The sequence below is a fragment of the Ovis canadensis genome, chromosome 18 (genome assembly GCF_042477335.2).
Source record: "Ovis canadensis isolate MfBH-ARS-UI-01 breed Bighorn chromosome 18, ARS-UI_OviCan_v2, whole genome shotgun sequence".
Classification (NCBI taxonomy): Eukaryota; Metazoa; Chordata; class Mammalia; order Artiodactyla; family Bovidae; genus Ovis; species Ovis canadensis.
Window position 1 is genome coordinate 19,969,732 of NC_091262.1, and position 12,659 is coordinate 19,982,390.

At 43.6% G+C, this 12,659-nt stretch overlaps 1 protein-coding gene across 18 annotated transcripts in view; it reads left to right on the forward strand.

Annotated features, from left to right (window-relative positions):
* The window catches only part of TTC23 (tetratricopeptide repeat domain 23), a 164,968-nt gene that overhangs the window by 49,904 nt on the left and 102,405 nt on the right, over window positions 1-12,659 (forward strand). For 17 of the 18 annotated variants that reach the window (XM_069559240.1, XM_069559242.1, XM_069559233.1 and 14 more), the window contains one exon: window positions 7,734-7,933. In XM_069559240.1, coding sequence (XP_069415341.1) covers window positions 7,754-7,933 — 180 coding nt within the window. In that variant the 5' untranslated portion in view covers window positions 7,734-7,753. Of the gene's footprint in view, window positions 1-6,828; window positions 6,848-7,733; window positions 7,934-12,659 lie in introns of those variants that run through there. The other variant, XM_069559231.1, reaches the window with a different exon arrangement.

The following is a 12,659-nucleotide window of genomic DNA, read 5'->3' on the forward strand; positions in this document are numbered from 1 at the left end:
AGGTTGTCCTCATTTCTTTTCATTCTTTTTTTCTTTTTTCCTCTCTGCTTCATTTATTCCTACCATTCTATCTTCTACCTCACTTATCCTATCTTCTGCCTCTGTTTTCTACTATTGGTTCCATCTGGAGTGTTTTTTATCTCACTTATTGCATCATTCATTATATAGTGACTCTTTTTTATTTCTTCTAGGTCCTTATTAAACATTTCTTGCATCTTCTTGATCCTTGTCGCCAGGCTATTTATCTGTAACTCCATTTTGTTTTCAAGATTTTGGATCATTTTCACTATCATTAGTCGGAATTCTTTATCAGGTAGATTCCCTATCTCGTCCTCTTTTGTTTGGTTTTGTGGGCATTTATCCTGTTGCTTTACCTGCTGGGTATTTCTCTGCCTTTTCATCTTGTTTATATTGCTGTGTTTGGGTGGCCTTTCCATATTCTGGCTGTTTGTGGTTCCTCTTTATTGTGGAGGTTCCTAACTGTGAGGTTGGACAAGTGGCTTGTCAAAGTTTCTTGCTTAGGGAAGCTTGTGTCAGTGTTCTGGTGGGTGAGGCTGAATTTCTTCTCTCTGGAGTGCACTGAAGTGTCCAGTAATGAGTTTTGAGATGTCATTGTGTTTGGTGTGACTTTGGGCAGCCTGTGTATGGAAGCTTAGGGCTATGTCCCTGTGTTGTTGGAAAATTTGCATGGTATGTCTTGCTCTGGACCTTGTTGGCCCTTGGGTGGTGCTTGGTTTCAGTGTAGGTATGGAGGTGTTTGGTGAGCTCTTATCGATTAATGTTCCCTGGAGTCAGGAGTTCTCTGGTGTTCTCAGGATTTGAACTTAAGCCTCATGCCTCTGGTTTTCAGTCTTATTCTTACAGTAGCCTCAAGATTTCTCCATCTATACAGCACCAATGATAAAACATCTAGGTTAATGATGAAAAGTTTCTCCACAGTGAGGGACACCCCAAGAGGTACACAGAGTTACATAGAGAAGAGGGAGGAGGGAGACAGAGGTGACCAGGAGGAGAAGAGGGGGAATCAAAAGAGGAGAGAGCAGGCTAGCCAGTAATCACTTCCCTATGTGCTCTTCGCAGTCTGGACCACTCAGAGATGTTCACGGAGTTGCACAGAGAAGAGAAGAGGGAGGAAGGAGACAGAGGTGACCAGGTGGATAAAGCAGGGGAATCAAAAGGAGAGATAGATCCAGCCAGTAATCAGTCCCCTAAGTGTTCTCCACAGCCCGGAACACACAAAGAGATTCACAGAGTTGGGCAGAGAAGAGAAGGGGGAGGGAGGAGATAGAAGCGACCTGGTAGAGAAAAAGGAGAGTCCAAAGGGGGAGAGAGCAATCCAGCCAGTAATCTCGCTCCCAAGTAAAAATGGGTACTGAAGATTAGGTTCTTAAAGGTACAAAATTGATAACAAATACCAAAAGCAAAGATTAAAAATCTAGAGTAGAGGTTAGAGTCTCAGAAATACAATATTAAAGGAAAAAGTAAAGTCACAAAAATTATAAAATATATATATATATGAAGTTTGCTTTAAAAATTGGGGGTTTTTTTGCAAAGTAATAGTAGGCTATAAAAATGAAAAAGGAGTAATAGAGGACTTAAAAATAAAAAATTAATTAAAAAATGATAATAGTAAAAATATATCTAGGACTTTCTCTGGTGTTGTTGTGGACTGTGTGGGATCAGTTCATTTTCAGATAGTTCCTTGATCCAGCTTGCACTTCTCAAGATCTATAGGCCCCTTCCTATGTAGTCGGTACTAACTGCAGGTTTTAATCTATTGCACCTGTCACTTCCAAAGCAGTTCCCTCTGTTTATTGTAGCTTCTTCTGTTTGCTGGACTCTTCAGTGTCTAATTTCTGACACAAGGGGGCGGTGGTGGTCACTTTTTTAGGCTCACTTGTTCAGTCGTGCTGTGGGGAGGGAGGAGCACTGCAAACAAATATCACTGGCGTTTGTGGGGAGTGCTCCCAGTGTCTCAGCCACACTGGGTTTGCCCCTGCTCACGGGGTGTGTTCGTTCCCAGTCTACACTGCTCAGGCTCTAGGTTGCTCTGCCAGCAACTGTCTGAGGCGGGCCCTGGGTTGGGTGCACTTCCCAGGTCTAAGCCATTCAGGTTCAGGTTCTCAGGTTCTCCATAAAGGCACACATTTGAATGGGCCTGCGTTTTGTGCCCTTCCCCACTCCAAGCAGCTCAGATGACCAAGTGCTTGGTGAGCACAGTCGCTGCGACTTATCGCCTCCTCCATCCCTGCCGTTCTGTTTTCTGGGTGTACAACCGGCGCGCCTTTGCAGGTGTGCCGTGTGTCTCTTCTGGGGAGCTGAACTCTGGCTGCGACCCTCCTGGCGGATGTCAACCGTCCAGAATCCCAAGGAGTCTTGGTTAGCAAGGATGCCTGCCTGCAGTTTGTTAGATGATGCCTCTCTGGGGCCGCTATTGCCCCCTTCCAGCTCTGGCTGCCCTTGCCTGCCTGTCCCCGGCGGGGGTTGGGCCAGTCCACAGCCAGCTAGCTCTGCTCAGTCCTTTGTTCTGTGAACAGGCCTGACGGTGTCTTAGGACTTTTTGCAGGATAGCTATCCCACAGTCTGGGTTGCTATCTCTTAGTTAGTTCCCTCAGATTGCCCTCAGGGCATTCAGGTCCGGTCCTTACCCTTAGCAATGTAGCCGGTGCCTCCCTGTCCTGCCCCCGCTTGCTAGTGGTGGATGCAAGTGTCTGCGCTGCTTCTCTGCTGGGAGTTGCCTTTAGGCACGTAATCTGTGGGTTTTAATTTATTTTCCTCCCAGTTATGTTGCCCTCTGAGGTTCCAAGGCTCACCACAGATTCGCTGGTGAGAGTGTTTCCTGGCGTTTGGAAACTTCTTTCTTTTTTAAGACTCCCTTCCTGGGATGGATCTCTGTCCCTACCTCTTTTGTCTCTCTTTTTATCTTTTATATTTTTTCCTACCTCCTTTTGTAGTTAATGGGCTGCCTTTCTGGGTGCCTGATGTCCTCTGCCAGCATTCAGAAGTTGTATTGTGGAATTTACTCAGCATTCAAATGTTCTTTAGATGAATTTGTGGGGGAGAAAGTGGTCTCCCCATCCTATTCCTCCACCATCTTAGGACCGCCCTGTCATCATCTTTTTAAAAATACTGTATTTTCTTTTTCCTGAATACTTTTAAGATTCTCTCTTTATCATGGTTTTGAGCAGTTTGGTTACAATGCGTTTTGGTGTCTTCTTCTGTTTCCTGTGTTTAGTGTGCATTTAGCTCCTGAAATCTCTGACTTTTTACTTTTCCTTAAATTTGGAAAAATTTTGGCCACCATTTCTTCAAACACTTTTTCTGTCCCCTCTGCAATCCACTTTTCTTTAGGGATTGAAATTACATATATATTAGGCAAGTTGAAGTTCTTTCACAGCTCGCTGGTTTTTTAAGATAGTTTCTATCACTACATCTGCAAGTTCATGCATCTTTTCATCTGTAATATCTGATCTTCCATTAATCTCATCTAGTATATTTTCATCTCACATATAAGTTTCATGTTGAGAAGTTCAATTTGGCTTTTTATATTCCATGTCTCTAGTTAACTTTTTAAACATAGTTAACATTTTAAATCTATGGAATACAATTATATAACCCTTAATATTCTTCTCTGCTAACTTAATATCTGGGTCAGTTTTGACTGATTAGTCTTTTCATTATGGGCTGTTTTCTTGCCTATTTGCATGCCTGGTGATCTTTGTTTGGATGTTAAAATTTATTAATTTCAACCTGTTGAGTGCTGGCTGTTTTTGTATTCCTATCAACACACTTGAACTTTGCCCTCTGATACAGTTACTTGGAAACAGTTTTATCCTTTTAGGTCTTACTTTCCTGGTTTGTTATGTGGATCTAAGCAGAGCTCACCCAAGGGCTAATTATTCTCCAGTGCTGATTACTATACTAGTTATTCTCCACTATTTCCTTGTGGCTCAGATGTAATGTGGGAGACACAGGTTTGATCCCTGGGTCAGGAAGATCCCCTGGAGAAGGGAATGGCAACCCACTTCAATATTCTTAGATCTTCTCTGGTGGTTCAGACAGTAAAGAATCTACCTGCAATGCAGGAGACCCAGGTTTGATCCCTACATGAGGAAGATCCTCTGGAGAAGGGAATGGCTACTCACTCCAGTATTCTTGCCTAGAGAATTCCAAGGACAGAGGAGCCCCAACCAGTAACACTGAAGAAGCTGAAGTTGAATGGTTTTATGAAGACCTACAAGACCTTTTAGAACTAACACCCCAAAAAGATGTCCTTTTCATTATAAGGGACTGGAATGCAAAAGTAAGAAGTCAAGAAACACCTGGAGTAACAGGCAAATTTGGCCGTGGAATGCGAAATGAAGCAGGGAAAAGGCTAATAAGAGTTTTGCCAAGAAAATGCACTGGTCATAGCAAACACCCTCTTCCAACAACACAAGAGAAGACTCTACACATGGACATCACCAGATGGTCAACACCGAAATCAGATTGATTATATTCTTTGCAGCCAAAGATGGAGAAGCTCTATACAGTCAACAAAAACAAGACCAGGAGCTGACTGTGGCTCAGATCATGAACTCCTTATTACCAAATTCAGACTTAAATTGAAGAAAGTAGGGAAAACCGCTAGACCATTCAGGTATGACCTAAATCAAATCCCTTATGATTATACAGTGGAAGTGAGAAATAGATTTAAGGGCCTAGATCTGATAGATAGAGTGCCTGATGAACTATGGACTGAGGTTCGTGACATTGTACAGGAGACAGGGATCAAGACCATCCCCATGGAAAAGAAATGCAAAAAAGCAAAATGGCTGTCTGGGGAGGCCTTACAAATAGCTGTGAAAAGAAGAGAGGCGAAAAGCAAAGGAGAAAAGGAAAGATATAAGCATCTGAATGCAGAGTTCCAAAGAACAGCAAGAAGAGATAAGAAAGCCTTCTTCAGTGATCAATGCAAAGAAATAGAGGAAAACAACAGAATGGGAAAGACTAGAGATCTCTTTAAGAAAATTAGAGATACCAAGGGAACATTTCATGCAAGGATGGGCTCGATAAAGGACAGAAATGGTACAGACCTAACAGAAGCAGAAGATAAGAAGAGGTGGCAAGAATACACGGAAGAACTGTACAAAAAAGATCTTCACGACGCAGATAATCATGATGATGTAATCACTAATCTAGAGCCAGACATCGTGGAAAGTGAAGTCAAGCGGACCTTAGAAAGCATCACTACGAACAAAGCTAGTGGAGGTGATGGAATTCCAGTTGAGCTGTTTCAAATCCTGAAAGATGATGCTGTGAAAGTGCTGAACTCATTATGCCAGCAAATTTGGAAAACTCAACAGTGGCCATAGGACTGGAAAAGGTCAGTTTTCATTCCAGTTCCAAAGAAAGGAAATGCAAAGGAATGCTCAAACTACTGCACAATTGCACTCATCTCACATGCTAGTAAAGTAATGCTCAAAATTCTCCAAGCCAGGCTTCAGCAATACGTGAACCGTGAACTTCCAGATGTTCAAGCTGGTTTTAGAAAAGGCAGAGGAACCAGAGATCAAATTGCCAACATCTGCTGGATCATGGGAAAAGCAAGAGAGTTCCAGAAAAACATCTATTTCTGCTTTATTGACTATGTCAAAGCCTTTGACTGTGTGGATCACAATAAACTGTGGACAATTCTGAAAGAGATGGGAATACCAGACCACCTGACCTGCCTCTTGAGAAATCTGTATGCAGGTCAGGAAGCAACAGTTAGAACTGGACACGGAACAACAGACTGGTTCCAAATAGGAAAAGGAGTACATCAAGGCTGTATATTGTCACCCTGCTTATTTAACTTCTGTGCAGAGTACATGATGAGAAACCCTGGGCTGGAAGAAGCACAAGCTGGAACAAGATTGCCGGGAGAAATATCAATAACCTCAGATATGCAGATGACACCACCCTTATGGCAGAAAGTGAAGACGAACTAAAAAGCCTCTTGATGAATGTACAAGAGGAGAGCAAAAAGTTGGCTTAAAGCTCAACATTTCGAAAACGAAGATCATGGCATCCGGTCCCATTATTTCATGGGAAATAGATGGGGAAACAGTGGAAACAGTGTCAGACTTTATTTTGGGGGGCTCCAAAATCACTGCAGATGGTGATTGCAGCCACGAAATTAAAAGACGCTTACTCCTTGGAAGAAAAGTTATGACCAACCTAGATAGTATATTCAAAAGCAGAGACATTACTTTGCCGCCTAAGGTCCGTCTAGTCAAGGCTATGGTTTTTCCTGTGGTCATGTATGGATGTGAGATTTGGACTGTGAAGAAGGCTGAGAGCACCGAAGAATTGATGCTTTTGAACTGTGGTACTAGAGAAGACTCTTGAGAGTCCCGTGGACTGCAAGAAGATCCAACCAGTCCATTCTGAAGGAGATCAGCCCTGGGATTTCTTTGGAAGGAATGATGCTAAAGCTGATGCTCCAGTACTTTGGACACCTCATGCGAAGAGTTGACTCGTTGGAAAAGACTCTGATGCTGGGAGGGATTGAGGGCAGGAGGAGAAGGGGACAACAGAGGGTGAGATGGCTGGATGGCATCACGGACTCGATGAACATGAGTCTGGGTGAACTCCGGGAGATGATGATGAACAGGGAGGCCTGGCGTGCTACAATTCATGGGGTCGCAAAGAGTCGACACGACTGAGCGACTGAACTGACTGAACTGAGCTTGGTGACAGTCCAAAAGAGTCAGACATAACTGAGTGACTGACACACTGATAAAAACTTTCTGAATACTTTACCCTCTGCCTCATGAATTATGAGTTTTTCCAGTCTGGTCAGTGGGAACAGGCGCTGCCAGCCTTGGTGAGTGCCAGATACTTCCTTTCAATATTCTTAGAGGAATCTTTCTCTAGACTCAAGTAGTTTTCTTATATACATGGTATCAGTATTCTCCCCCCCTTTCTTGAGGATGCTGATCTCTGGGGTCTTCTCTGTGCAGCTCTATCCTCTCTAATGATCTGTTCTGTGCATTACAGCTTCCTTGGTCTCCCCAGATGCTTGGCTCTATTTCCTCAACTCAGTCCACAGGGTAACTTCTGGGTTACCCTGCATGATCCAGAAACTTTTTCAAAGCAATAAGCTGTAGCAATCAAGCGTCTCACTTTATTTCATTTTTCCATTTCTCGTGTCTCATGTCCTGTCTTGCCAACCATTGTTTCATACCCTTTTTGCCTATGGTTGTTTTTTTGTTGCTTGGTAGGTTTTTTGTTGATTGGTTGGTTACTTAAGGCAAGAGGATAAATCTTATCCCTTCATCTTAGCTGGAAGTTAAAGTTTAACATGTCACTTTTTTCCCATTTCAAAGTCACCTGGGGTTCAACAGGTCTAATCTGAGCTCTTTGACTGTTGATTCCTACTGACATATATATATATAATATATATATATAATATATATTATATATAAAATACATCAGTATGTATGTATATAAACATACATGTATATATACACATATGATACATACATAGGACAAAGAATGTTTGATTTAGTTAAAACTTGGAATCCATCTGAAAGAAGTTAGTACTAGCCACTAGGAGCTTTTTGGATAGATGCTACTTGTTTCACAGAAGCCATGGGTGTAGTGTTGAAATTTTCTTAAATTCTAGCCTCAATTTCTAGGAAAAATATGTATTTCTAAAAGTAATGGTAGAAATTATCATTAATACTTTTGTTTTCTTATTTAAAAATTAGAGGGTAATGTATATAAAAGTATGCAAGAATCACAGGAAACTCACATATCCAACCACCTGGATGAAATTGTTGCTGCCGTCAGCCTAACACCTAGAAAGAAACTGCAAAACCAGCTGCTTCAGAGAGCACTGTTCCAGCCTCCTCGGGAGAAACTCCGCCTCTCTGAAGAGAAAGCAAAGTCCTATGCCAGCGGTCATGAGGTAAGGAACCTTTCTTTTTATACCCGTGCCCTGGTCACTGAGGAGTAGGATACTTCAGTTTCCATTCCTCCTCTGAGGAGTTTGGCGCAAGAGAAGATACATGACAGTGCCTTTTCATAGTGTGAGTGATGTAGTGCCTCAGGGCACAGCCAACATGTTGTTTGCGGAATGAGCGCACAAAGGAACAAAGGAGTCTGCCTGATCTTTGACAAGTGAATGCTAGACTGACTGGTTGCGGCTTTGACCTGCTAAAGTGGTTTCACATGAGTCAGTATTTCTTGAGCTCCTCCTGTGTGCCAGGTCTCAGCACTGGAACATAGCACAAAGCAGATGAAGCTTCTACTCTCAAGGCGCTTGTATTTCCTAAATTCTTAATCTGTTCTCTGCATACTTCTTTACCATCTCTCTTCAGGGTTTTATTCATTTACTCATTCATTCAACATGTATTTCTCTACTACCTCTTATGTTCAGTTCAGTTCGGTCACTCAGTCATGCCCGACTCTTTGCAACCCAACCCCATGGACTGCAGCACGCCAGGCCTCCCTGTCCATCACCAACTCCCGGAGTTTACTCAAACTCATGTCCATTGAGTCGGTAATGCCATCCAACCATCTCATTCTCTGTTGTCCCCTTCTCCTCCCGCCTTCAATCTTTCCCAGCATCAGGGTCTTTTCAAATGAGTCAGCTCTTCACATCAGGTGGCCAAAGTATTGGAGTTTCAGCTTCAACATGTGCCGGGTCCTAATTTGTCCATTTATTTATTTCACAAAGATTTACTATGTACCCAGTGTGTACCAGGCTTCTCTGATAGCTCAGTTGGTAAAGACTCTTCCTACAACGCAGGAGACCTTGGTTGGATTCCTGGGTCAGGAAGATCCACTAGAGAAGGGATAGGCTACCCACTCCGGTATTCTTGGGCTTCTCTTGTGGCTCGGCTGGTAAAGAATCTGCCTGCAATGTGGGAGACCTGGGTTTGACCCGTGGGTTGGGAAGATCCCTTGGAGAAGGGAAAGCCTACCCACTCCAGTATTCTGGCCTGGAAAATTTCATGGACTGACTGTATAGTCCATGGGTTGGCAAAGACTCGGACATGACTAAGTGACTTTCACGTCACTTCTAATGTGTACCAGGTGCTGTGCAGGGGCTCAGGGCATGAATGGGAAAGCTATAACCTCTGTCTCAGAGGATCTCATGGCCTGGTTGGGAAGATGGATAAATAATGATGGTCAGCATAAGTTCTGTGACAGACACAAACTCAGGTGATACAGATGCAAACCTGGGGTTGAGGGGAGGAGGTGTGAGCAGTGACTTAGAGGAGCAACAGCTCCTGAGGCATGCTCTAGGGTTGGGAGCTGCTTGGACTGCACTGATAACAGTGCTTAGGTAGGAGAGAGGGCCCGATAGGACAGGGGACAGTAGTGTTTTGAGTGGAGGTAGCAGATGGGTGAGAGTCAATGGTCTGAGGGTGCACAGCCTGTTTGGTGAAATACATGGAACTTTCTGGGAAGCAGGCTTTAGTTATACAGGGAAGGAGCTGAGGTTGCATTACGGACCACAGCTGGGGCCCAGAGAGTGTTCAGGGCCCAGAGAGTGTTCATCACCCAGAAAAAGTTTACACTTTCTCTTCAGGGTGCTGGAAACTATCACAGGATTATAAGCCGGAAAGGTCCATGAGCAAGTCTGAGTTTTTGGAATGATCACTCAGACCTCAGATACCTGAATAGAGGAAGAAGAGGAGGGACGTAAATTGGAGGAGGAGGGCCTGTTCAGAGGGCGTTTGCAATATTCCTGGCAAGGAATTATGAGGGCCTAAAGTATGGCAGAGGCTGTTCAGTTCAGTTCAGTTCAGTTGCTCAGTCTTATCAGACTCTGTGACCCCATGAATCACAGCATGCTAGGCCTCCCTGTCCATCACCAACTCCCGAGTTTACCCAAACTCATGTCCATTGAGTTGGAGATGCCGTCCAGCCATCTCATCCTCTGTCTTCCCCTTCTCCTCCTGCCCCTAATCCTTCCCAGCATCAGAGTCTTTTCCAATGAGTCAACTCTTTGCATGAGGTGGCCAAAGTATTGGAGTTTCACCATCAGCATCAGTCCTTCCAATGAACACCCAGGACTGGTCTCCTTTAGGATGGACTGGTTGGATCTCCTTGCAGTCCAAGGGACTCTCAAGAGTCTTCTCCAACACCACAGTTCAAAAGCATCAATCCTTCAGTACTCAGCTTTCTTCACAGTCCAACTCTCACATCCATACATGACCACTAGAAAACCATAGCCTTGACTAGATGGACCTTTGTTGGCAAAATAATGTCTCTGCTTTTTAATATGCTATCTAGGTTGGTCATAATTTTCCTTCCAAGGAGCAAGCAGCTTTTAATTTCATGGCTGCAGTCACCATCTGCAGTGATTTTGGAGCCCCCCAAAATAAAGTCTGACACTGTTTCCACTATTTCCCCATCTATTTCCCATGAAGAGATGGGACCGGATGCCATGATCTTCATTTTCTGAATGTTGAATTTTAAGCCAACTTTTTTACTCTCCTCTTTCACTTTCATCAAGAGGCTTTTTAGTTCCTCTTCACTTTCTGCCATAAGGGTGGTGTGATCTGCATATCTGAGGTTATTGATATTTCTCCCAGCAATCTTGATTCCAGCTTGTGCTTCTACCAGCCCAGCATTTCTCATGATGTACTCTGCATAGAAGTTAAATAAGCAGGGTGACAATATACAGCCTTGATGTACTCCTTTTCCTATTTGGAACCAGTCTGTTGTTCCATGTCCAGTTCTAACTGTTGCTTCCTGACCTGCATATAGGTTTCTCAAGAGGCAGGTCAGGTGGTCTGGTATTCCCATCTCTTCCAGAATTGTCCACAGTTTATTGTGATCCACACAGTCAAAGGCTTTGGCATAGTCAGTAAAGCAGAAATAGATGTTTTTCTGGAACTCTGTTGCTTTCTCCATGATCCAGCAGATGTTGGCAATTTGATCTCTGGTTCCTCTGCCTTTTCTAAAACCAGCTTGAACATCTGGAAGTTCACGGTTCATGTATTGCTGAAGCCTGGCTTGGAGAATTTTGAGCATTACTTTACTAGCATGTGAGATGAGTGCAATTGTGCAGTAGTTTGAGCATTCTTTGGCAGAGGCAGTAGAAATACTGAAATCTTTTGATAAGAATTAGGAAATATGAATCAGTGAAACCTGATAACAAAGGGGGCATAGGAGGTAGAGAGACAAGATTGAGCCCAAGAAGGTATATACAATCCTGACTTAGGTTTCAGCCAGCTTGGGGGACCCGGGACTTGTCAGTCCCCTTTGTTACTGTCGTGACTACAGGAAAAAGAGCCAGGAACAGGGAGAGAAGGTGTGAATTTGGTCTTGATGTTCATTACGCACCAGATATCCTCTAGTAATACTATATGCCAGTCTGTGTGCTATGTAGGTCTCAGCTGGCAGCCTGCTCCCCAGAATTATGCAAGAGAATCGAGCCCTGGTGCCCAAAGGCATTTGCTGTATGTGAAGGATCAACTTCTCTTCTATGCATCTAAAATGCTTGTTGTCATTTAGTCACTAAGTAATGTCCAACTCTCTTGAGTTGGCAAGAATTTCTGAGGCAAGAATACTGGGTTGCCATTTCCTTCTCCATAGGATCTTACCTAGCTGGGGTCAAACCCACATGTCCTGCATCACCAGGCAGGTTCTTCACCACTGAGCCACCAGGGAAGCCCATCTAGAATGGCGCCAAATCATTTCCTGTGATGCAAAGTTCAGATGAAGAGCACTTGGATTCAGTGGTGAGCAGGACAGACAGCTGCACGCCCCCGTGCAGCTCAGGAGCAGTCGACTTTGTAAATAACTAGCTAACCAGAGATTGTGCCAAGTGTTCTGGAGGAAATACAGTGGGCCTGTCTTAGGTAAGCGAGGGCCTCTGTGAGGAGGTGACATCTGAGCTGACACCTGAAGGAGAGAAGGATCCAGCATAGAGGAGCTGAGGGAACAGTACACGTAAAATTTTGGTTTGGCGCAAGCAGTGTAACTATGTTTGAAGTGATGAGAAGCAGCTTTGGGCTGATGGGAAATGCCCATCGGAGAGGCAAGTCTTTCCAAGTCTCAAGTGCCCTAGAAGCCTTTAAAGTGTTTTTAAGAAAGTATTAACTTGACTAATTTGCCTCTTGAAATACCATTCTTTGGTCATTTTTTTTACTATAAAGACTTATCAACTTACAGAAAAGTTGTAAGATGTACCAATTAACATTTACTTTACATTTCTTCACACACACTACCATTATTTTTCTGAATATCAGACAGTAAGTTAAAAATACGTGGTCTTTTACCCCTGAAGATGTCAGTGCCTATTTCCTAAGAATAAAGAAATTTCTCCAACATAACCACACTACAGTTATTGAAGTTCATTTCAGTTCAGCCACTCAGTCATGTCCAATTATTTGCAGCCCCATGGACTGCAGCATGCCAGGCCTCTCTGTCCATCACCAACTCTCGGAGCTCACTCAGACTCATATCCATTGAGTCGGTGATGCCATCCAACCATCTCATCCTCTGTTGTGCCCTTTTTCTCCACCTTCAATCTTTCCCAGCATCAGGGTCTTTTCCAGTGAGTCAGTTCTTTCCATCAGGTGCCCAAAGTATTGGACTTTCCATTTCAGCATCAGTCATTCCAATGAATATTGGACTGATTTCTTTTAGGATGGACTGGTTGGATCTCCTTGCAG